General features: G+C 39.5%; 3 protein-coding genes across 3 annotated transcripts in view; 2 read left to right on the forward strand and 1 right to left on the reverse strand.

The window, feature by feature from the left end:
* Positions 1-18,542, forward strand: part of me1 (malic enzyme 1, NADP(+)-dependent, cytosolic) — a 59,855-nt gene extending 41,313 nt beyond the window's left edge. Inside the window, exons 6-14 of the mRNA XM_079470518.1 lie at positions 2,655-2,758; positions 11,039-11,148; positions 11,631-11,728; positions 12,029-12,142; positions 15,873-15,978; positions 16,127-16,269; positions 16,354-16,527; positions 17,997-18,095; positions 18,242-18,542. Coding sequence (XP_079326644.1) covers positions 2,655-2,758; positions 11,039-11,148; positions 11,631-11,728; positions 12,029-12,142; positions 15,873-15,978; positions 16,127-16,269; positions 16,354-16,527; positions 17,997-18,095; positions 18,242-18,409 — 1,116 coding nt within the window. The 3' untranslated portion in view covers positions 18,410-18,542. The remainder of the gene's footprint in view (positions 1-2,654; positions 2,759-11,038; positions 11,149-11,630; positions 11,729-12,028; positions 12,143-15,872; positions 15,979-16,126; positions 16,270-16,353; positions 16,528-17,996; positions 18,096-18,241) is intronic.
* On the reverse strand, positions 13,030-15,538 carry LOC306902162 (uncharacterized protein). Its single transcript, XM_079470519.1, has 2 exons — positions 14,253-15,538; positions 13,030-14,117 (listed from the first exon to the last, which is right to left on the reverse strand). The coding sequence occupies exons 1-2, from the start codon at positions 15,186-15,188 to the stop codon at positions 13,596-13,598; spliced, it is 1,458 nt and encodes a 485-aa protein (XP_079326645.1). The 5' UTR covers positions 15,189-15,538; the 3' UTR covers positions 13,030-13,595.
* Positions 18,543-21,065: 2,523 nt separating the features above from the next.
* On the forward strand, positions 21,066-24,148 carry mchr2 (melanin concentrating hormone receptor 2; the record flags this gene model as incomplete). The annotated part of the gene is made up of 5 exons (XM_079468962.1): positions 21,066-21,262; positions 21,728-21,937; positions 22,526-22,720; positions 22,992-23,111; positions 23,323-24,148. The coding sequence occupies 5 exons, from the start codon at positions 21,066-21,068 to the stop codon at positions 23,630-23,632; spliced, it is 1,032 nt and encodes a 343-aa protein (XP_079325088.1). The 3' UTR covers positions 23,633-24,148.
* Positions 24,149-25,969: the final 1,821 nt, after the last annotated feature.

A 25,969-nucleotide genomic window follows, 5' to 3' on the forward strand; every position in this document is an offset into this window, starting at 1 on the left:
TATGTAAACACCCCCAGTGAGTGTTTGATGGAGTGTTGTGCCTTATCTAAACAGCGCTGGTTTTCATAGGGATAATTCAAGACAGCACTGGTACACAATGCACGTTTCCACACAACAGCTCATCTTTGCTGCTACCACATTTGTTTTTGTGTATCCAGTGTAAATATGGAATATGATCGGACGCTTCTTAAACCTCTCCGCTAAAATTCCCTTTTATTGCATTGTATTGCAGATATCACCTCATGTGACCTCACAAACACACAATGATGTCACCGTGAACAATATACTGTCTGTTTTTGTTGTGGGTGGCCAAGGCAAAGAGACCTACTGTATGAAACAGGGCTAACTCCCACCTTTCTCTCTCTCTCTCCCTTCATTCTCTCATTCTCTTGCCACTGTGACTAACAGACCCCGACTGTGTTGTGTTCATCTCCTTTAATCTCACCTGAAAGACTACATACAGTTCATGCACACAAAGCACGACCTCTTCCAGAGAGAAAAAAGACTCTCTCTCATCACCCACAAGGCTCAAGGATCATTTTCACAAGAGCACATCTGATTGGTTGTGCTGATTTTGGATCCGATTGTAGCTAACTACTGCAGATAGTGAACTGTTACGCCTACAAGCTTGTTGTAGAAGGTTTCAGCGACAACAACATAAACGTTATGTGGCCCAATCTTAATTTCCGGTAAACCTCCGCAAAGAATCAATAACTGTTGAGTAGTTTTAGTTAAATTTACAATCAAATATTGCTATTAATAGATTGCGCATGCGTTCAAAGAAACGGTCTATAGATATTTGAACCTGTAATATTTCATATTGTTTTTCACATGAAGGTTCATTATATAGTGTTATATACGTAATTTGAAGTTTTTCCAACATTATGAGTGTCTTTGTAACGTTGCCTTAAGATCTGCGTTAAAGTATCTAAAATAAGTATCTAATCTCTAAAGAATTATGACTAGAATAATGGAAACATTTTTGGTGATCATCAAGTAGGACATTGTTAATCCTGGATTAGCAATTCAGTTTTGTTTAGTTGGCTAGTGTTAGAGGTGGTTTAGGGGTGCAGTAGAGATAAGAGTGTTTTAGACAGGAATGGTAGTCCAGGAATGCATTTTAAAAATAAACTGGCAAATACTATAGGAGGTTTTTGGTTTTGCATTGATGTGGGCTACAGTTATGTCTTAAATGTAGTATAGGAGGGGCTTGTCTTGGTTCCAGCCTATTATCTGACGAACTGACACTCACCATCATCCTCTCCACTGAGGAGTTGTTCATTTTAAATTTGCTTGTGTTTTTATCTGCTCAATTCAAAAGGTTTTTCTCCCGGTATGATACATACATTACTTCTGCTTGGCTCTTAAAAACAAAAGTCACGACAAACCAAACTCTCTGCCTCCAGACATGCATGCTTCACTCACCCTCTCACATCTCAATCTGAGGTCTCCATTTCCTCTTCCAGACTGATGATTTTGCCTACCCTCTCGAAACCAGACAGTGCTTTCTTTTTTAAATCAATTGTCACATAAAAGTCTTGAGGAGAACAATCCCAAATTGTGCTGGAGGTGAAGCATCCCCTTCAGTAAATTTCTCTCTTTCTCTGTTTTTTCAGCCTGAATGCCAGCAAGATTACGCAGTTTATCTTCTGTATCATGAACCTTGATCTTGTATAGTTTGACGGCGCTCTTCTAAGGGTCCACGTTTGAAGAAGCTCAAGACAGACACACTACTCAGTTAATGAGACAGTCAATTGAAAATAAATAAAAGGAGTGAGAGCAAGAATGAGAAAATGTGTGTACTGTATGTGTTTAAACTTTAAGTCATGGTGTACTAAATATGAAACTCTTTCACAATGAAATAATATGGAAATAGATCCTATGACCTCACAAAGTGAAGGCTGGAGATCAAACATGCACTGTGAATATTCATTGGTATCAGTACAGCTGAAACTGATGTAGGTGTCATGTTGTTTTTCTGGATGACTGGCACGCGACACAGACGGGGTGCCTGGAACGACTCCATCTGTTTTTCTCTCTGTGATCCTTCTTTTCTTCCCCATAGCGCTTTTGCGTTATGTGTGACATATCTCGATTTGTACACGATTATCAACTGCTGCGCTTCCTAACAGTTTGGATGTTGGCCTCTTTCTGTTTTGTGCTTTCAAACGTTTTTGGTTTCTACTTTTCTTTCGCATGCACGCTTGAAAGCACAAGGAATTGTGGGAGGCTTATCGGAAAGCGGGGTAACCAGATAACCATATGTAGTGTAAATAAAGAGGAGCGTTGCACAATAGATGTTTGGATGTGGGCGTATTGTATTTTTGTTCATTTTCTCCCTTGTATATGAAATGTATATAGATTTGTTTTGAAGGAAATGAAACAGCATTCTCTTCATCTGATCTATAGCTAGAACCAATGTCCAATAGTACCAGTTATTCAGGACATTATGATCTTATTTTGACACAACATTGCATCACTTTTTGGATACAAAAGTGTAAGAACTTTATACGGGATAGAACCACATGTGTGAAAAAGGGAAAATACACTAGAACATGTTATATTATACATTTTTATTGTAAAGGTTTTCTTAGTGATGATGATGAATCGTGAATTTGTTTCGCTCTCTTATTTCCTCTTTCTCCCCACTGCAGGAGCTCCTGAAGGACCCTCTGTACATTGGTCTGAGGCATAAAAGAATACGTGGACAGGCTTACGATGAACTTCTGGATGAATTTATGAAGGCTGCAACAGACAGGTAGAGAAAATCCACTAAGACCCTCACACCTCACACGCTTCCTCCTACAAGAGCACTGATGGAAATGTCTGGATAGCATAACTGAGCCATTGCGTTGCAGGAATGTGGTGGAAAGCGCGTGCCTCTGGGTTTGCGAGATCGTGGTCATCTTTAACCATTGACTCCTGTGGCAGGAACCCGAACCGGATCACTCACTGCATGCCTCATCAGTTCTTCCCCACATATTTGCACCGAGCCATGCAGTGATGTAATCTGGCCCGATAACTGTACCCTTAGCCTGGGGCCCAACATTTAGAATAGTTTATGGTTTTGCTCTTACTCAACAGTATTTATCTCTGGGATACGTGGAAAATGGCAGTTTGAGATAAATGGGGTTATTGACATGATCTGTTGTGAAATAGTTTTTGATGGCTATTGTAATGAATGTGCATAAAATCCATCTATCATATTGGATGATGGAAGATAAAATGCATTGAAACATGTTATCTTAAACAATCCCAGCACTAGTGCCGTAAATTTAGACTTTAGTGGCCCATGATGGGCGTCCTAATAACAGATTATTTAGTTTAGTTGTATGGCCTTGCAGATGTACTGAACCACCTAGCATTTCGAAGTTTGTTCAGAAATTTAAACATAACTTTTTACTTTCTTGATAAAAGTTTTTAAAAACACTGCTTAAATCTTCAAGTAATACTGATATGTTGTCACATCTACAAATAGTCTGATGATGTTGTAGGTCAGTGTGGTTTGAAAAAACTTTTACCTATTTTAAATATCAGATGTTATCAAGCGAATTATAGTCTGTTTCAGAAGCTTTGGTGTGACTTGCTTTGATGGTGACACGTGGCTCTATTTAACAGAACTCAAAAACCCTGGTATCTGATTTCCCTCCAGTTGGCAAAATATCTCTGTTATTCCATAATAATGGGGTGTACATGAAAACTACAGGGAAAAGCATCACTTTTCCCCAAATGTGCAGAGTTGGTGGAAAACGTATGATTGTGGGTTGCTGACTGAACAAATGATTACAGTCCTGGTGATTTTTAATAAAACTCCTTATTATTGTAAATTTCAGGACCTCAATTTCAGGAGTCACGTTTGCCTCCTCTGTGATTCTTAAAATGAAGAAAGATTTGAAGTTTTTGAAAGGGCTGGCTATGAAGAACACACCTGGATTGGCAATCCAGAAGCGAATCGTGGGGAGAAGTAAATGGGAAAAGTCTGGCTGTGTTTAAATGCAGATTAATATCCGATATAAATAGCATCTGTGCAGAGTAGCTATGGTATTTTCTGGAATAACATATAAAAAACGAAAGTGATTTATTTTTACAGCATATTGTTTCAGTATGCGTTCAGATATTAGAATGAACTTTGATTGAGTTTTACAATGATAATGTGTTCAGGCATTCAGACTGTAGCTTTACCAGTCTGTTTCCCATCAGCTTTTTTTTGTTTGAGTCTAGACACAAGTGATGAGGAATAACAACACATTAATTCCCATGAGGCAACTTTCTGTCGCATAGTGACTATAACAAGATAGAGAAGGGAGGTCACAGATGCGGTTTGATGTCATTATTCTGCAGCATACAGAAGCAAAGCAAAAATTTTGTAAAGTGTTAAACACATTTTCTTTTTATGACCCGTTTAACACAAGAATACAATTTCTCAGGCTTTGTGGTGTTAAAGTAGTTTGTGAGAGGCTGACTGAGCTTTCCGTCTGCTTTCAGAAAATACTGAAAAGTATCTCTCTTCTATAGCCCCCTGTGTGTTGCGTTACAATTCCCATGTCACATTATTTCATTAGAGCTCACTCGCTTGTCACTGAGCTGTAGTGGTGACTCGTTTCCAGCTATCGCCATGGTAACATCGACCATCTCAGGGCCTAAACCGTGTGTAGGACAAGAGACGGAGGGGACAGTCACTTGCCTTTCTCTTTTCTGAAGGGAATTAGGGGGGATGACGTTTGCTGAAAGGCTTTGGTTCCTGAGAGAGTTGTAAGCAAGGGGTTTAATAGAAAGATCAGTGTTCTGGGCACCACAGGCCCCTTGGGAACCTGTATTTGCAGAAAAAGTAACACTGAGGTCAGAATTACAGTTTTTTTTACAGACAAAGTCATTCCAAACTTTATAAGGACATTGTGCCATCAGCTAGCTAGCTGAAAGTCACAAGTTCCGCAACAGGACAACAGGCTGGTATAAATAGCTCTTGTATTGCTTTAACAGAAGAACATAGACTTTTTGGAGTGGTCCAGGGTGCTGACCTTCGTTGCTTGATCTCATGATACTCCATTCCAATATGTTGCTGAACTAAAACGATTTAGTAAAAATTTAAATTAAAAAAAAAAATCTTTATGGTTGCATAATCAAAAATGCCCTGCATCCCAGTTCGCATATTATTTGTCCTTAACTCCAAAGTGGATTTATGTCCAAAAATAAAAATTATCAAGTTCACAAAGAAACTTGATAATCTACGATTTCCTTTGAAAATCTGAAGTGGCCACAACTCACCTCAAGTAGGCAGGGTTAAGTGATGTGATGCCACACTGCATTCATACAATTAAATAAGTGATGCATCGCTGAAATAATAAATGTAAGTATACAGTAATAATTGCTAAATAAACAATAAAAGAATATACTTAAATGCCAGTAGAAGCGGTATTTTCTTAATGATCAGAATGACATCTGGGCACACTATACTTTTTAATAACAAATATAGTAGATACTTTTAGGGCATAGTATAAGTAGGTGAATCAGGATGCCGCACTGGTTTTATTATAGTAAAAATAACCTTTTTGGTGTATTGATTAACATTTGTACAGTATTACCACAATTTAATATGGTTAAAATATGGTTATTATCCCATCGAGTGGTTACTTTGGGTTTACTACAAAAAAAAAAAACGAGGCTACCATAGTTTAACCATTGTTCATTTTGTAAGGGTGGTGATAAGGCTGGCTCTGCGATTAAAAGTGTTTGTGTTATTTGTTTACACTGCATTTGTTTCTCTTGTTATGAGTCAGTCGAAGATTAAATATTTTACATCAAATGAATGCAGAAATTGTAACTTCAAGGTTTCAGATACTGTTCTCTGTAACTGTACGTTTCTGTATCAGGTATTATTTTGAGAAATTCCCCTTTAGAATCCTCAAATGAAACATTAACTTTGACCTTTAAATGTTTGTGCTATTATCTTTAAACCCATCTTTGTCTTCCAATCTCTGTTTTTCTGGTGCAGAGCAAGATTACGATAAGGCTAAGTCCTGCTTTTACTTTTGGCTTTCGCATCTTGACTCTGTATGTCAGAGAAAACCACTTTATTTTTAGAGCAAATCGACAATATAAGAATTAAGTACTGCAGTTAGATTAGCACAGGCAGTGTGAAACTTCAGCACTTTATCAAAAGAGACTTTTCCTGTTGTTCGGGCAAACGGTTTACCTCCGGAAGAAACAGCCCCATGAGCAATAAATCATTGCTGAATGAACGAGGAGCATAAAGGGATTGTTGTATTGTGTGGCAATGGTGTAGCGAAGACTTTTGCAGTTGGTATTCACTACATTCTTCTCATCAGTGATGTAGCCGGGTTTATATTCTAAGATCGTTAAAACAGATGAAAATTTGTTACGGCTTCTATATAATTTACTTTCTAGATTCTTCATCATCTGCATGTCTGAATAGATTCGGACTTTGCATGACATGTCGCCCGCCGCCTTTCAACCCTTTACTCTATTATCATAACATATAGTTTTGCACGTTTCTTTGTGAAATGAGATGCCCATGAGGAGTAATTCATCTCGGGTGGTCAGACTTTTGACTTTCAGCCTGATGTCTGGTCCCCAGGCTGATCTTTTCAGCAGGGTTGTCCTTTCTCTAATATCAACCTGGTAACTTTTCAACACAGTTCGGTTTCCCAGACTGATTAAAAAGCTCTGCATGCTGACTGGTGGGAATTACATCGCTGTTTAGAGCTTGCATGCTTTGTAGTGTGTGCAATATGATGACCAGTTGGCATTCAATCCTAGAGGAAAATAATGCTCAGAGGTAACTCTTTCGTGGCTCAGGAGATTTGAGTTGTCAGTTGTGGATCGTTTAAGTTTCAACTTGGTTTTAGATGTTAAAATTGCTTACAAGAAACAGAGCTGTAAATAATCTGGATTTGCTTTAAGGTCCAGTGTGTAATTTTTTTTGATGATCCATTGACATAACTGCAATATAATATACATAATTATGTCTTCAGAGGTGTACCTAATGAAACGTAAGGTTTTTGTTACCTTAGAATTGGCTATTTTGACACAAATGACACAAATAATTATTCCAACCGTTAGATCAAATATTAGCGATTCACCCGACCGGACTCTGCACCGCGGGTCCCCTTACATGGAATTCGGCATGTTGTTTCTACAGTAGCCCTAAACAGACAAACTGCTCTACAGATCGTGTTTTTTAAATACATGATCTCCTTTGACAAAGATGTGAAAATGTGACGGTATCTTAGTCATTTGTCATCCACCATAGTGCTTCGAAAGGGACGGGCGAGCAGTGGATTTTAGCCAGGGGTTGCAATTCGCAATCTTGCCTCTACTTGCCGCTAAATTTTGCACACGGGACTTTCAGGTTTGATGAGAAATGTTTGAGTGTGTTTGTGTGTGTCACTTAGGCGCTATACTCTCAGGCTCCTCTTTGTTTTCATTAAAAGTCCTCGGCACAATGTTACTGTTTGTTGTGTCTAGACAGAGAGAGAGAGAGAAATGGGAAGGAAGAGAGAACATAAATACATAGTTTATCATAAGCCTAATTTGGTGGACTGCACACATAGCCTACCCTCGCAGTCTTATTAGGTGTGTTCTCACCACAGGTACAAAGCAGAAGTTCAAAAGACAAATCGCAGAAACCAGAAAGTTTGTTCAGAAAGCTCTTTCTAGAAGCTTCTCTATCCTCAATGTAGCAAAAATACTATGTTGACTGAAGAATTGCCTGCTTAACACAGAATGACCCTTATTTTTATAGAAGCAACTTTCCAATAGCACAGCTGTCCCTGAGCACAGAGTTAATTTAACATTGGCTTGAAGAGCTTCTCTTAGTACTACAAACTACTTCTGCTTCTGTCTTGAGGTGAAGGCAGACGAAGAGAGAGAAAGAGAGTCTGTTGGGTGTCTGCAGATCCCTCTGTCCTTGGGCGGGTCTGGCATTGTCTGGTTCATGGTGGAGAGAACCAGTAGAGCTGATCTCTGGCCAGCTTATTGTTTGACCTGTACTGTAGAGGTGTGTTATGAAGTCTATTGAGCTGAGTGCTTGAGAAAGTCAACAGGCTTTGATGAGAATGGGAATCAAGGACAAACACAGTCTTTGTTTTACTGTCTTAGGGCGTCGTATCGTCTTTACCACACAACTAAACATACCCACGAAAACCATCTAAGCAAACAGAAAGCAAGAGATTTCTCTATTGAAATGCTTTAATGCTGCTGATAGTCCAGATCGAGAGGTTATGATCTCATTAATCTTCCTCCTCCGAGCATGCTGGGTTTATGACTCACTTTCTCTACCTCCTATTTATATCTGCCAAGTTCTTCTCCAAATCCATGAGCAATTACTCTGTCAGTCTCACTGGACTCCTTTCCCACCTCTCCCTGCAGAGATTTCAGAGTTTAGTCTGGAGTTTGATTAGGAAGACAGATCTGAGCCGGATCTCAAGGTGGAGGGTTAGCAGAAAACCTTCTGCGGGGATTCTGTTAAATTCAGTTAACCTGGTTGCATTGAACGACAGGGGGCGCGCCTCAGTCTCTGGAAACATTGAAAGGTTTATGGTGTTCTTCTGGTTTATGTCTGTTCACTTAGTACTGACAGTTTTTACCACTGCGGTTGCATTGGGCTTTGTTGTTGTTGTGTCGTCATGTGACGTTGTTTTACAGAATTGAATTAGCAGTATGATGGATGCTAATGGGGAATTTTGGGTCTTGGATAAGTAATTGTGGATAAATTATGCAGCTTAAGTGATTGCTGAAAAACCATTCTGTCATCAGCGTTTAACTATAGATTTGCAGATCAGTATGACTAGCATACATTATGTGCAGTACTTCATATTCTTGATTATTTCCATGCTTTTCATATGGAAATGAAGGTCATTTTTATGCTGGTCTATTTTCTGATCATGCTTGCAGATCATTTTCTAAAATTTTCTCATGACATTAAATATTAAAGTTACAAACGCCAAAGTTTCATTTATGTTTCAAATCAATAATGCAATATTTCGTATAACTGCATTCTAGAGTTTATATTTGATAAAGCGTTCTGACTTGGCCCGCATCCCTCATAGCAGGTGTATTTGAAGGGAACGTTCACCCAAATTTCAATTCCGTCCCCCCATTTCGTTCAAAACCTGTATCTGTGAAACACAAAATAATTTATATTTTGAGAAATATCCATACAATGGGAGTCAATGGGGTCTAATGTTGTTTGGTCACCGGCATTCATTTTTTAAATAACATCTTTGGTTTTTGACACATGAAATAAAGGAATTTACAGGTTTGGAATGATATGAGGGTAACCTTAAATTAAAATATCCCCTTAATATTGATCTCGGAGGGTCAGCATCCTGCAGTATTGATCTCATGCCATAATCAAACACACCTGTCATGTTTAATGAATACTGAAGACCCAAATTAGCTTGTTTGATAAGGGTGGGAGCTAAAATACGGGACATTGGCTGCAGCTGAATGTGTCACGAGTGAAAATGAATATTCCTGATGTATGTGATGTGTAGGGGCACTGAAGGAAAGACGGTGATGAATGTGTCAAGAGACAACCGTCACATTTAATAAACTATGAGAATCCCCCCGTGCAATGGGCGGTAGTGTTGAATGACACTCCTCTGCAGTGCCATTCTGCAGTTTAAACACATTCTGGTTTCAATTTCTGGGTGTTCTAGACCTCTGATATTGTATCAGAAGTTGATGGGGATCTCTGGCCTCTCATCTCCATAGGGAAATCATTGGTGGATCTGTGTAATTCTGTTCTGCTGACGGGAAATATTGCAGAAGAGCTTGTGAGTGAGAGATTGCTACATTACAACTGTGTTCAGTATAAAGGTCTTTGGAGGTCCTTATGTCATTTACCATCGTTGTAAAAGGTTTTACACAAAGACAGGACTCCGGTCATATCAGTATTGCAGTCAAAGCTGTTTTATGTCACTTGAAGCGAGTCACCAGATCGGTCGATACAGTATATTGAGATCGAATAACTTTTTGTATGTGCAAATAGACTAGCTACAAATGCCGTTCTTTGATAGTGTTCTTGAGGGCTGTGTTATGATTGACTTGCGAATCCACTGGAAACAAGTTTCAGAAGAGATTCAGGATTGTCACCCGCATGTAGTGAGCTATGGAGCAGTTAAATGGCCCCCTCTGCAGGACAAGTGCAGTTAACTTTACTTCTGAAGGACTCATCCTCATGCTGTAATTCATTTAAAGAGTTTTACCCCACAGAGTGAGAACTATGAAGGGATGAATGATGTGTAGGCTTCCTTGAAAGGCACTTAAAGAGACAGTTCACACAAAATTGAAAATTCTGCCATCCTTCGACTTGTTTCAATTGAGTAAATGATGACAGAAGTTTTATTTTGGGTGAAATGTTCCTTTTAATGTCATCTTGCCATGCAGTGAAGGAGGCACAATCTTCTTGACATGTAATATAATGAGCTTCAACTTGTATGTCTAAGATATATTGCTTTGTGTAAGCTGCACGTTTCATGAACCAGCACATTATTTGCTTTGGTTTGTGTCACTTTTGTAGCTCTGTTGCTAATGGACCTGACCTAATTTCTGCATCATTAACTTAGTTTTATTTGTTGTAAATGGATACATTCTGACTACACACTATGCCTAGTTTTCAGGTATACAGTATGTTGTCATACATATATATAGAGACTGTATATAATAAAGCTTTTGACATACAAATTTAAACCTGCACAATGAATCATGGGAGCAAAGTGTCCATCTGTTCACTTGGCCCCTAGTTGTCACTCCGAAGCACTAGAATGCAGAATGATCTAGAATGCAGCACACTGTATGTTTATGCATTCAGACATTTCAACATGTAGACTCTTTTCGCAATCAAACCCTGACCATGGTCTTATTAGCACATTACTCAGTTTAGCTATATCCATTTAAAAAAGAAGTACGAAATGGTCATTTTCAGTAGATAATATTTTAATGTTTTAGAAATTAGGACAATTATACTTGAAAATACATAAATATACATAAATAAACATTTCTCTGTTTTGCACAGGTATGGGATGAACTGTCTTATCCAGTTTGAGGATTTTGCCAACATCAACGCCTTCCGTCTTCTGAACAAATACAGAAACAAGTACCTCACATTCAATGATGACATTCAAGGTAAATAGACAGATATGACGCATACTGATACGCTTCAACCTGATTCTCACAAATAAAAGAAGCACACTTGCAGTACAGTATATTAAAACATTGTGATATATGTCAGTCAATAAGAGACATAATGTTGTGCTTTAGAAGCAGATTTCCAAACATCAGACACTAGAGGTGTATTTTCTCTCTGTGTATCTCTCAGGTGACTTCTGTGAAATAATATGGCCAAGCTCATCTTATTAGACCTCATTACAGAACTCAAGGATTTAAAAATGCCTCATAAATCCAGACTCTCTCCCCGATCCCCTCAATCCCACAAGCAACTATGGCTCAAAGATCTTTACCTTAATTTTGTTGGGATCATTTAGTACTTTTTATCAAGTCTCAAACCCTTCTTAGTAGATAGCAAACAAACATTGTTATCAGTTTACATTTGAGATCAGATCAGAACAGCCAGAAACAGTAGTGTATTTATATTTTCTTTGCTATAGGTACTGCTGCAGTGGCTGTGGCCGGTCTGCTGGCTGCTCTTCGTATCACCAAGAGCAAAATGTCAGACCATACCATTGTGTTTCAAGGTGCTGGAGAGGTACGTGAGTCGGCTACACACATACAGATTGCCTACGCTGCCTTTAAATTATCACTGTACATCTGGTCTATAATAAACAAATACATTTGCATTTTAACATATTAACTATTCAATTAAATATTCAAATGAACCCCAATGGTAGCTGAAAGGCATAATTATGCCATGTTCCCTTTTGTCTGTCTATAAAACAGTTTATTAAATTATCTTAATGTCATATATTTTTTGGAAGACAACATGTTTTCATAAAAACTTTGTTACGTTTACCAAGTTTTGAGGTAATTTGTAAGTCCAACATTTTAGGCTGCAATGGGCATCGCTGAGCTCATCGTCATGGCGATGGAGAAGGAGGGGCTTCCTCGAGAGCAGTGTTTGAAAAAGATCTGGATGGTGGATTCTAAAGGACTCGTCGTTAAGGTGAGGTCACTTCAGTATGCCACACCTGTCGCATTTAGTCTCCTGGAAAGTAAGAATCTTGCTCGGGGCAAATGATGTTGGTGAAAGTCTGTGATCTTGAAACTACTCGTGTCCAGCTCCTCTTCGCTAAGCTGCAGCCTGAGGTGAAATCTTCAACATCTCAGTTAACACCTCATACGATGGTCTGCTTGGATTGTCACCATCCAAGTGACCACTCACATTTGAGCTTTATAAGATGTTGCTTCTCTAGAAAGCATTAGATGTTATTCTATTTTAAAATATATATATTTTATAGTTGACTGTTGGATGTGTTAGATACACAGTTCCAAAGGGCATTCCAAAGGATTTGTGCTTTTATTTGTGTCATAAAAAGCAATTGACCGTAATTCATATTTTATTTGTCGAAGTGCCTTGGAGAATTGAGCCACACTTAAAAATGAATTTTATAGCATTAGGCAAATAGATAAAGTGCAGTATGCACTCAAACCTACAGTATTTACTGGAGCTTAACTTTATTTCCAATTATTTGTCATTTTTGTTAATATTATGTATGTTTAATAATGTTTAAATGTAAGAGTACACAATGGATACATATAAGACAATTGCCTTTACATTTACAAGAGCGTCATTTCAAGGTAATCTCAAGTATAGTTTATATATATGGAAATGCTCCAATGAGTAACCAGATACATGATCAGCATATCCGTCTCATTCAAATGACATTTTATATTTTCTTAACTGATACGATGTAAAATGTAATGCATACATTTACAATATACATTTTCTAAAATGACTTTGCTATCCAAATATTCATATTTCTCCATTAAGATGTTGTTGTCATGAACTGTGACAGAGAACCCAAGTGCAGGCAGACACGGGGATGAAGGGGTTAAACAGGTTTTAATAAATAATAAACACAAAGCAAACACCCGCGATGGGGGGAAAACACTGACAAACTAAAATCCAACACTGAAAACAAATACTTCCCACATGGGGGGCAAAAACAAACTACTAGAAAAACAAACTACTAGAAATACAAACAAGGAACTTGAACTAAACATACACGATACAGGAACCAGGAACTTGAACTACACACACTAGCAGGGACCATGTACAGGGATTACAAGTATACAGGTACAATCAACCAGCACAAGACAATGGACAAGAGGGTATTATATAGGGAGACTAACAAAGGAGATAACGATGGGCAGGAGTGGGTAATGCGACACAGGAGGAAAGCTATACTAGGAACGAGAGGGGCGGGGCCAAATGACGAGACAGGAGAGAACGCATATTATGTCCTGATTGACAATAATATGTTTCTCTCCACATAAAACACGTGGGTCTGTCATGATTCTGCCCCTAGACCAGAAAATCAAGACAAGAGCAGGCAGAATCATGACAGAACCCCCCCCCTTAATGAACGCCCCCTGGCGTTCACCAAGGGAGCAGACTAACGAGACAAGACCGACTGGGAAACAGACAACATCCAACAAAACATGGTAAACACAATTAGGGGCATACAAGAATACATGATAAAAGGGTTAGGGTGACATACTAAAAATAACAAACAAGGGAGGGGGGGAGGGGGAACAACAAAGTTCATGGGGGGAACACATGAGTCCATGGGGGGAAGTCCAAAGGGGTTGGGATAAGGGGGAACAGTTTTTGTCCCTGGCGCTCGGAAGCGCGGAGTCCCAGGGGACTTGGGGGACACCCTGGGGGGCGGCGCTCGAGAGCGCGAAGTCCCAGGGGCTCTAGGAGTCCCCGGCTGAGGAACATGGCTTGAGGCCGGCTGGAAGGCCGGCTGAGGAACATGGCTTGAGGCCGGCTGGAAGGCCGGCTGAGGAACAGGGCTTGAGGCCGGCTGGAAGGCCGGCTGAGGAACAGGGCTTGAGGCCGGCTGGAAGGCCGGCTGAGGAACAGGGCTTGAGGCCGGCAGGAAGGCCGGCTGAGGAACAGGACTTGAGGCCGGCTGGAAGGCCGGCTGAGGAACAGGACTGGGCGCCTGCGGGACCACCGGACTTGGGACCACCGGACTTGGGACCACCGGACTTGGGACCACCGGACTTGGGACCACCGGACTTGGGACCACCGGACTTGGGACCACCGGACTTGGGACCACCGGACTTGGGACCACCGGACTTGGGACCACCGGACTTGGGACCACCGGACTTGGGACCACCGGACTTGGGACCACCGGACTTGGGACCACCGGACTTGGGACCACCGGACTTGGGACCACCGGACTTGGGACCACCGGACTTGGGACCACCGGACTTGGGACCACCGGACTTGGGACCACCGGACTTGGGACCACCGGACTTGGGACCACCGGACTTGGGACCACCGGACTTGGGACCACCGGACTTGGGACCACCGGACTTGACGGGACCACCGGACTTGGGACCACCGGACTTGGGACCACCGGACTTGACGGGACCACCGGACTTGACGGGACCACCGGACTTGACGGGACCACCGGACTTGACGGGACCACCGGACTTGACGGGACCACCGGACTTGGGACCGCCCTCCGTTGCCTCTTCTTCTTCAGCCGAGCCACCCGTCTGGTGGGCGGCTGAAGGAATGACGAGAAGGGCACGGGCGGCTCGGGATTGGAGGCCTCGGACGAGGACCCCCAGGATTCCCGTCTCCCACGCTTGCCACCAAAGCTGACTGCGGGTGAGGAGGCTGTAGGTGGTGGAGCAGATGGTGTGGTGATGCCCATAACCCCGATCTGCAGGGCACGACCCTCTGGAACTGCGGCCAGCGGAGATGAATAGCCAAGTTGGCCTGAGATCCTGAGCTCAGAGCGTGCGACGGCGCACCTCCACACATCCTCAAACTCCAACGGCTTCAGCGATCTCATCTCCGCTGGCGAAAGAGGGTCCCTCAGACCGGCGTTAAAAAGCACCGCCAGCTCCTCCTCACCACGGACCATCTCCTCTGCGACATCCAGGAACCTGCCCAAATAACTTTCCAAGTCAGTATTCCCTTGTTGGACGCCGCAGAGAAGACGAGGCTTCCGGGCCCGTGTGGTCATTGCTGCCTGCTGGGTTCAGTAATGGCTGGTTGATTCTGTCATGAACTGTGACAGAGAACCCAAGTGCAGGCAGACACGGGGATGAAGGGGTTAAACAGGTTTTAATAAATAATAAACACAAAGCAAACACCCGCGATGGGGGGAAAACACTGACAAACTAAAATCCAACACTGAAAACAAATACTTCCCACATGGGGGGCAAAAACAAACTACTAGAAAAACAAACTACTAGAAATACAAACAAGGAACTTGAACTAAACATACACGATACAGGAACCAGGAACTTGAACTACACACACTAGCAGGGACCATGTACAGGGATTACAAGTATACAGGTACAATCAACCAGCACAAGACAATGGACAAGAGGGTATTATATAGGGAGACTAACAAAGGAGATAACGATGGGCAGGAGTGGGTAATGCGACACAGGAGGAAAGCTATACTAGGAACGAGAGGGGCGGGGCCAAATGACGAGACAGGAGAGAACGCATATTATGTCCTGATTGACAATAATATGTTTCTCTCCACATAAAACACGTGGGTCTGTCATGATTCTGCCCCTAGACCAGAAAATCAAGACAAGAGCAGGCAGAATCATGACAGTTGTAGTTTGTTTGTCACTATGTTTTAATATATTCAAATATGTGTATCTTTCTCACTGTTTTTCCTTATCTCATTCAGGGTCGGGATCACCTCACCCATGAGAAAGAGAGGTTTGCACATGAACATGCACAAATGAAGAAGCTTGAGGATGTCGTGAAGGAACTGAAGCCTACTGCTTTAATTGGTATGCAAATAAATACATCTAGAGTATATTTCACACATAGTTGCTTCATGCAGGGACGTAGAAAATACTTTGAAGTAGGGGGAGGGAAATTGAACGTGGATTGCAAACAGGCTTATAATGTATTGTATCCGTCTCTTTATGTTTTCAGGGGTGGCGGCCATTGCGGGGGCTTTCACTGAGGAGATTGTTAAGACAATGGCAAACATTAACAAGAGACCAATTATCTTCGCTCTGAGCAACCCTACCAGCAAGGCAGAGTGTACTGCTGAGCAGTGTTACACGCTCACAGAGGTATTTTCTGAGCGGTTTCCCATGTGTGTTTGTATTAGTGATAAGGTTTTTGTTTGAATGATTCTTTTGTGTTTGGATTTTCAGGGCAGGGGTATATTTGCTAGCGGGAGTCCATTCGATCCTGTAACTCTACCAGATGGACGAAAGTTCTACCCTGGTCAGGGCAACAATGCTTATGTGTTTCCTGGAGTGGGACTGGGGGTCACCGCTTGTGAGATAAAACATATTCCTGAGGATGTTTTCCTTGTTACGGCTGAGGTGATACAATAGAATCTCTTTACATTTCTTTCAATTCACACTTTATTTTTCTGGTTCCCCGGGGAAGGTTTTGTAGCTCAGATGGTGTTCCTTCATATCCTTATGAAGGTTCTCACTTATGTTTCGACTTCTTTTGTCCAAAAGTAATTTCGGTTAATTAAAACCGATATTAAATGAGGCAATTGCTGACACTCAGTAAGAGTTCTGAGGTATAAAGCTGATGTGGATTGCAAAGCTCACACACTTGGGCTTCATAAATATTTAATGAGAAATCTTGAATTTTGAAATGTATTGATGTCCCTGACTTGTTATTGCCGACTTTCTATTTTTAATCCCAAGCACAGTTTGTGACACTGCAGCAATCTGTCCTTAAACTGTAAAGGAAAAATAAGATTAGTATCTCAGGAGAAAAGTCCACACGATCTCCCTCTGCTCTCCATTTAATCGTGTTGTTTAGGAGAACGATTGAAAATCTCATACATGACTGTTCTTATGCTTCTCTCTGTTCTTCGGTTTATTTTTAATCGGTTGATCTAAATACGAAGATCTAATTCGATTTCCTCCATATTTCTCCCTCTTACAGACTCGCTGTCTGTGTATCGCATAAAATCTTATTTCTATATACAAGATTCCCCCTACCCTTTCCCACATCAACCACATGTGTTATCTGGCGAGCTGCTTCACCTGAGATCGGTCAGACAGTGTGTCAGTCAGGTTCCATGCGCGCTTGCATTTTGTGTTGTTCAGGTCTCTAGGTTTTACATTAGGGACGCTTTTGTGTGTGAAATGATCAATGCTCATTGACTGCTGTCAGTTTCATGACATTTATTTAATGTAAATAAAGCACATTAAATGACCAGATATTGCTGATCTAGCTGGAGATTTGTATTTCAATCAGTAAAATGTTTATTTCTTAGGCAAAGTAGTGCTTTTGAAGGTTAAAGGTTCACTCTAAAAAAAACTGGTAATAATCTGCCAGTACATTATCCATTAATTTTACAGACGTAAATGTACATGAATAGGGACGAATCCCTTCTTATTCACACAGTATATTATGCCCTATTTTCACTCTTTTGTTTTACAGTGTTACTTTCCTTTCTTTTGCCTTCACAAATATTTAAATCTTTATCTTGAGGATGGAACAACAAATCTTCACAACTTTAATTTTAGTTATTAAAGCAGGAAGTTTCTGGTGTGTATTGAACAACAGTACAGTTGTTCTGTATTTCCAAACGTCTGAGTGACAAAGATAAAGCTTATATAGATTGTTATTTTGTCCTGCCTGTTCTTAATCTGATCACAGACGCAAAAACAAACCCACATATTGCCGTAAACAAGTGAACAAGGGGAGAATATTAAATGCGAGGCGAACAAAAACACACAAAACACCAATTAACTGCAAGCTCTTTGTGTTGAGAGGTCCAAAATATTTTAGAATAATCTTCAGTTTTGCTGATGTCTTTTCACAGACTATTGCAGAACTTGTGACTGAGGAGCATCTGGCAGAGGGACGTCTGTATCCTCCTCTCTGCAAGATTCAGGAGGTTTCCATCAGGTTGGCTGTAAAGGTTTGTGAGAACAGCTTTATACGCTCTTGACATTTTAATAAGCTTCCAGCTTTAGTCATTAGTCAATCGTTGAGTCATGCGTGTACCTGCGCTTTACACGTTGTGACGTTTTGCCATAATTACCATACATTCATCTTGCCTGACAGATTGTGGAATACGCCTATAAACACAAAATGGCAACGCTGTACCCGGAACCGCAGGATAAAGAAGCTTTCATTCATTCGCTCGTGTACAGCACAGACTATGAAGAATTTGCGGTTGACTCATACAGATGGCCTGAGAACGCCATGACCGTTCAGACCTGCAAACTCTGATCACTCTACACTATATACACAGACCACAGACAGATTTTTAGACCATGTTTTGTTTTAAATGCAAATGTGAGTGTTTTTAACATGATTTCTATTTGCAAACCAAAAGATCTTGAATAAAAGGTTGTTTGATGTACTTTTGGGATGTGTCTTTCATTGCATACCTGTTAATCATTGGATATATTTTCTAATAGAAAGATTCTTCGGGGTTCTAATATGACTCATCTCGCCGAGTCATTTGTGAGATTATGTATATTTTTACTATTAAATTGAGATAAATAAGCATGACCTACGATCATATGCTCGAAGAGCTCTTACACGTAGTGTACACACTGTGATATTAGTAGCAGAGCTACATTTTAATTCGAATAAAAATTCCCTATGCGTCCAGTGATGGTTCATAGAAGCTGCGTTAATAAATTAGGATGAATGTGAGAGCGTTATGGGAGCACGTTCATTATATCAACTCATATGTTTAGAATGAGATAACAGAATGAAGGCAACTGATGTTAGGAAATGATAAGCATGCTAATGGTATAAAGCAGTATTAACTATCATAGCCCTTTTAACCTTTAACTTGAATGTCGCATTCTAATGTCATTAATCATTCTGTTAAACAACATAGTGTATGGTGTCAGATTTTGAAACTCTGTTTTGCTGTGATCATTTAATATTGGCTGGTTTTGCTGGCTCCTGTATGATAAAGACTAGTACATTTCTCTTCTTAATGCCGCCTTGGGTCAACTAAACCATCAGAAGATGAGGACAAAATAGACAAAACCCTAAGTCTTCATAAATTCTCTCCAACTTCGCTGAGCTTCAGTTTACTTCAGTTTTCAGTTTGTTCTGAGGAATTGCTGACCATGCCATTTAAATTTCATAGGCTTGTCACATTGTTTTAAAGTAGGTTTACAGAAAATCATCGTGTCGTGTTGTAAATGTCTAAATCCCCGATGAATCCCTGTGTTAGAGTTTCTGCTTTCAATAGAAACCTTCACTGGAAGTTTTTATGTTTTATCTTTGAGACCTCACCCAGAGATCAGGTCAAAGGAAGATGTTAAAAAAGATAGCAAATTAGGTTCTGAATTGAATCACAGTGATATTTGCTGACTTAATGAAATATCTTGAGTTGCAAACTGCAACAAATCCACTCTGCTACATTTGTGAATTAAAAAAAATGTATTAGCAAAGTTTGTGGACATTTTATTAGGTTCCTATTACAAAACTCTAAAACCAACAAATTATTTTGCCTTAAATCGAATCATTTAGACGGGGTTGTGAGAGGATTAGGGTAAAATGTACTAAGGTAATTGTGTCTGTTTCTTACTTTCTCGCTCTTACCGAGCTGAAGGCAACATTCATAGTAAAAATGATTTATTCTGAAGAAACAGTAGATTCTTGATTTCTCATATCCTCTCCACAATGGCAAAATTGTGGTTGGCTTTTACATCACAGTTTATTATAAATCCCCTATACGTGTACAGCGTGCGAAATTCCATTCAGGAAATGTTTTTCTGTTTATGAACTGCATTTGATGGCTGTGCTATGCCATGTTAAAAGGACAGATTCGATGTACACATCATTTTATCCAATTTAAAAAGGCTCGTTCTGAGAAAGAGCCCATCCATTACTGCCACACTGCCACACTCATAAATCAGTGCCTTCAGTTAGACTTACAAGTGCTGGAGCTGTCTATGATTCATTTAAAAACAGCCACCATATCTGGAGTTCATAAAGACTGTGTCATATGCCACAATGCTCATTTAGGTTCTAATAATTAATGTTTCCTCCGCACTTTATGTCACTCCTGCAGTGGCAAGCTTTGCATGTCGATTACGCGGGAGATTTTGTAACATAAAACGTCTTTATCAACGTGTTAAATATTTAGGTTCAAGGAAAGATACCAAAGGCTTTGTCAATCTTTAATGAATCACCTGCCTGTAACTTATTAGACATTTGATGTCTAAGTTTGTGATCTATATTGTACGTATTTTCTATGACGCATGACTGTGTAACCAAGGTAACACTGGGTCGTTTTCATTGAGGAACTATAGGGAGTTTGTTTTGGTGCAGTATTGAACACAAGAAGACTGGTTCAATGGATGGACAATTAGCCTATGTATATGCAATACTTTAAAAGGAACGAAAATAATCAAATAAGGATTTTCCAAAATGTTTATTGAATTTTAACTCGTTTTAGAATCAGTTATTGCATAATTGGCACTACTGTACATGCCGCACTGTATTCATTTGGTAAGGTAATGATTGAGTAAAATTATTTTACTTCTGTGCAAATAAAAAAAGGTTTTCAGTGCCACACGTGTTAAGTTTAGAGTGTTAACGGTTGAAGAAAGGCGTGCTAAATTCCGGCGCGATATAAGCTTAGGAATTTTGCAAGCGACCTGTACATAGAACAAGATGGAGTGCGTCATCGCCAGTGCGAAAGAGGGTTAAGTGCGCGCCACATGTGGAGAGGCTGGTGCGCACCAAGGAGGATGCTGAGATTGGTCTCTGACTCTCTAAAGACACGTGGGTAACAGTCACAGAATCTCCTCGTACCGACTGAAGCGATGTGACTTAATGATGATTTACTAAACGGGATTCACAGACCCATCTGCAGCCTCTGGCTCCGCGGTCGTTCGTTGCCGAAGTCCTCGCCATGGTGGAGTTGGAACCTGTTGTTTGGAACTTTACGCTCAATGGGTCGCACACTAATGAATCTGGATCAGGATATCCAAGTGATGAATTTTATAATATTGTTCATCTCACGGAAACCAAAATCCTTCCGGCATTTGTTGGATTTCTGTGCTCCACCGGGCTTGTTGGGAATGTTCTTGTCTTGGTCACTATATTAAGGTAGGTTTCAGGCTGATGGAGGGACATAAACTAACTACAATGTTTTACTCATTTATTTCATGCATATGTTATACTGTATGTATTTATTTTCTAATTTGTTTGGTTATTTTAATATGAGTATATGTTGTGGTTTAAATGTGTTCATCTGGCAGACAATTTTATTCAAAGCGATATCGCGAAATTATGTTCCTTGGACATCGAACCCACAACCTATCTATTACATTTTTATAGAAAATTGACTACAAAACCCATATTGCAATAAAGCCTATGATCTATATGTGTAAGGTTTTGAAATCCAAGCTTTGTCATCTTTTTACACCTCCAAGAGATTCTGTTTTCCAAGATTCTTACAGGAGACATGACCTGATGTGACTGCTGCCACCGAACCTTATGCAACCATTTTTGCCTTTGTTTCTTCACACCTTTCCTGGTTCTTTAGCAACATCTGTGTCTTTCTTCATGTAGATCAGTCAAAAAGACAGTACCAGACGTGTATGTGGGTAACTTGGCGGTGGCTGACCTGGTCCACGTGACCGTCATGCCATTCTTGATTCACCAGTGGGCACGTGGAGGGCATTGGGTCTTTGGCAGTACCCTATGCACAATCATCAGCTCTCTGGATAACTGTAACCAAGTGGCATGTGCTGCTGTCATGACTGCTATGAGTCTGGACAGGTTTGTTATCATGATTTGTCCTATGTGCAGAATATCCTTAATGCTATTTCTTTCAATTTAGAGTAGATAAAATAAGACCACGCAGGCATTTTGTGAAAAGTTGTGAAAAGAAGGTACATTTCAACCGAATAGTTGGACTGCGTTCTAAGGACACAGACATTTTTTTAGGTCATGTTAGATTCACATATTTCTAGTTCTATATTTTGAATTGATATGGGCTTTATAATTATTTTACTGGTTTGCATATGAAATCTGTTTAACGTCCTATAATACATTTTAGAGGAATACAATGAGGAGTATGAACAGTAGTTATATCTTCTATCAAAAGTTAAGCGCAATTGTCATTTTGAGCTGCAATCAGTCAATTCACCACTAGAGGGTAATCATGCAACAATTATAAGCCCATGTCACTTCGTCTTCATGTTCTTGGCTTTCCATGTCCAACCTCACTGTATCACAGTTTATTTGTTTTCTTCAAAAACAGGATGTCTGTTTTTACAATGAGCAGTAGAATACCGTTATTATGAAGTTGTATAATGGATATATTTAATACTATACCTATAGCAACAGTTCACTTATTCACTCCAGATACCTGGCCCTTGTTCATCCGTTTCGCCTGTTGAGCCTCAGAACCAGATCCAGGACGATCCGTATTAACCTCTTTGTGTGGGCAGCCTCTCTCATCATGGTTTTGCCTGCCTGGATTCACTCCAAAGTGATCCGCTTTAGGGACGGACTGGAGAGCTGTTCACTCAATCTGGTCTCTCCGAAAGAGGTGCTCTGGTAATTGGTTCTGCTCTACTTGTGTGTGTTTTAATAGCTCCACAGGTTCTCCAACCTCTCATTATTTCTTATTTTTATAGTTCTGATTTAATGTTAAACCACTATATGTCCTTGAAACTATATTGTAACATGTTCTTCTACTGAAAATAAGTAGCCTATTGGAAAACAAAAGAAAAAGCACAAATAAATGCTGTTTTTTCCAAACTTTTAAAGAAAGAAAGATAGTTGCAAAGCCTTCATTATTGTGTTTAAATTTTTTTTGTGTCTGTAGGTACACAGTCTACCAAACGATGACATCGTTCTTCCTGCCATTACCACTTATTCTCATCTGCTATATACTGATTCTCTGCTACACCTGGAGAATGTATCGCAAGAACAATAAAGCTCACAGGTAAATTTACCTTCAGTATTGCTAACACTGTAACAGCATCCTTTCAAATCTAAACCTTTTATTGATGTCTTATTAATTTACAAGCTCAACCAACAAAGCCTGGCATTAGCAATGTCCAGGATTATCATTTTTTAAGGTATAATGCTGATTTTATTGTAACTTTTTTGTATTAAAACCATCAAATGTTGTCTATCTGCACACTTTCTCTCAGATATTGCACAAACCTGCCTCGAGAACGTATCATCCGCCTCACTAAAATGGTTTTGGTTCTGGTGGCTGTGTTCCTTGTCAGTGTCGGGCCCTATCACGTGCTTCAGCTTGTAAACCTGAGTGTACCTCGTCCCTCATTAGCATATCACACCTGCTACTACCTGTCAGTGTGTCTGAGCTACGCAGCCAGCAGCATAAACCCTTTCATCTATATTCTGTTCAGCGGACATTTCCGCCACAGGCTAGTTTGTCGGGACATACCCAGCATGACGAGTGTGGAACGAGAGATCCAGCCCCGCTCCAGTTTTTGATCCTAATTTTACTGAAACACAAACAGCAATGTACAAGATATACCAGGTAACACAATCCACAATTTAGTTATTTTTAAGATTTCTGGGAGACATTTATCAGAGCAGGTATTTACTGTGTGCATGTGCAATATGCATGTCTTGCACTTTTAGAATTTTGTTGTAAATGATCTTCTGTTAGTTCTTGTGTATTGTGATGTATTTGCTCCCTCTACTGTTGTAATGTTGTAACCGTCTCTACAGCACAGTTGTAAAAATCAACAAAAGATGTTTTGAAGGGAATGCAATCATTTATTATGTGCAGCACGATGTAAAGAAACAGTGAACATATAAATATATACTGAAAAACATTATGATCATAATAGTGTTTAAGGATGAAAAAAATGTTTATGCCATTGCTTTAAATTTCTCAGAATATAACCCTGGTAGTCATCATTTTATGTGACCTTGCAAAAGCTTTAATCGCATTCTATTATGTTTTTGGGTTTTGATAGAAAATTGACCTTATAAAAAATGTGTCTGAGCAAAAGTATATAATGTATTGAGGCATGTGTGCATGTTTTCATCATGCGTGTGTGCATTTACATGCTAGAGACTGCATGTTTAATCATTTTTAAAAACAAGAGAAATCAATGGTGCTTGGGACAAAAGTGACAGTTACGCAGAAATCCTTTAATGGTATTTTGGGATTGTCTAGTGTGTGCTGGACCTCATAATAAAGTAGAGGACGTCTGTATAATCAGTCTAAAGAGTGAGGTCATTGACCAGACGGACTGAGATTCAGGGGTCTGGTGTAAGGGGAATCAATACTCCGACCAAAGATAGACAGAGTACGCGTCTGACCTGAAGCGTACCCGTCAGCAACGGCTGGAAACTTATCCGCCATGCTCGCTCTTTCTCTCTGTCTCTCAGTTTAACTTGCCCAAAGCGAAATACCAACTCATGTGTACAAATACTTGTCAATAATAGTGCTTCAGTGTCAACATAGCCTGTTGTGACTATGCATTTCGTTCCAATAATACTATTCAATACAATAAATCACAAACTGTTACAGTTGGTCTTCTCAGTGATACATGTACAGCAATACATTACCTGAATTCTGTTTTATATATGGATATAAAGGTAAATGTCTGACTTGCTGACTGTAGTAGGGGCATTGGGCCCCCAGACTTAACATCCATACTCCTCCCAAACATTTAACTTAATGAATTTCAATGATTCCATCAGTTTTCTGTTTCTCTAAATACATCACACTGAACTAAGCAAGCATGGTGACTGGCTCTGACCTTGTTTGCAATTTGATTCATATGGTATTGAGACTTTGTTACTTCCAACTCAACGGTTTGGTAAATATCATTGTAAATATGAGCAATTCAATTGTATTATATCAAATAATTTCTGTAAATAAATCGACATGTTTCATTTCATTTTTACTTTAAATGATTTGTCTCATTAAATTAATTTGTGATTGTTGTTGTGGATTAATAGACTTTAAAATTGTTATTTTAAAGTTACAATAAATGTAATTGTTGCATTTATTTTCACTAGTGTCGATGTACACGTTTTATTTCACTCAAATAAAGACAGAAAATTTCAAACTGACAGCCCTCATCTCTTACTACAAAAATGGACAAATTCTGCTGTAGGAGAGGGACAAAATAGATTTGTATGTCTCACCAGTAGAGGGCATGACCTGATCAATTTCCTAGCTCAGAAGATATAGTATTAAGGTTAAATAATAATATATAAATGCAATCAGGCCCTATATTTTGTTTAAAAGGTAAAAAACTTCCTTGGTTAAACTTGATACATTAGTTAACAGGAACAACAAATTTGTTAATGTTAATGCCAATATTATTGTTTTCATGTTAGTTCATTGTGCAATACTATGTTACCAAATGCAATTTAATCTGTAATTCGTAAATGTTGAAATTAGCATGAACTGAAATTGACGAATGGTCTATAAGCATTGTTATTGTTAGTTCGTTTAGTTTGACTAGTTTGTAATGTTAGAAATTGAATCCTTATTTTAAAAGTATTTGTATGTGTGCTACCTCATGCTTTTAGTTTTTGCCTGATCATAACAGGAATGTGTCAGGAAAATCTGTTTATTTCATTATCAAAGGCCAAAATTTTTCAAGTGCATAACAAATAACTGCATCTCTTTTATTAGCGTTCTAATAAAAGTGATGCCGTTTTATTAGAAGGCTAACAAAAAAAAGTAAATTAAAGTGTGGTTTGCATAGTGACATTTTTTAAAGTGTATTATATAACCAAACACTGTAAATATTAAAGTGAATAAAAACATCAGCTCTCCCATTTATCACCGCCATGATTATT

Source organism: Barbatula barbatula (assembly GCF_947034865.1).
Source record: "Barbatula barbatula genome assembly, chromosome: 12".
In the NCBI taxonomy this organism is placed as follows: domain Eukaryota; kingdom Metazoa; phylum Chordata; class Actinopteri; order Cypriniformes; family Nemacheilidae; genus Barbatula; species Barbatula barbatula.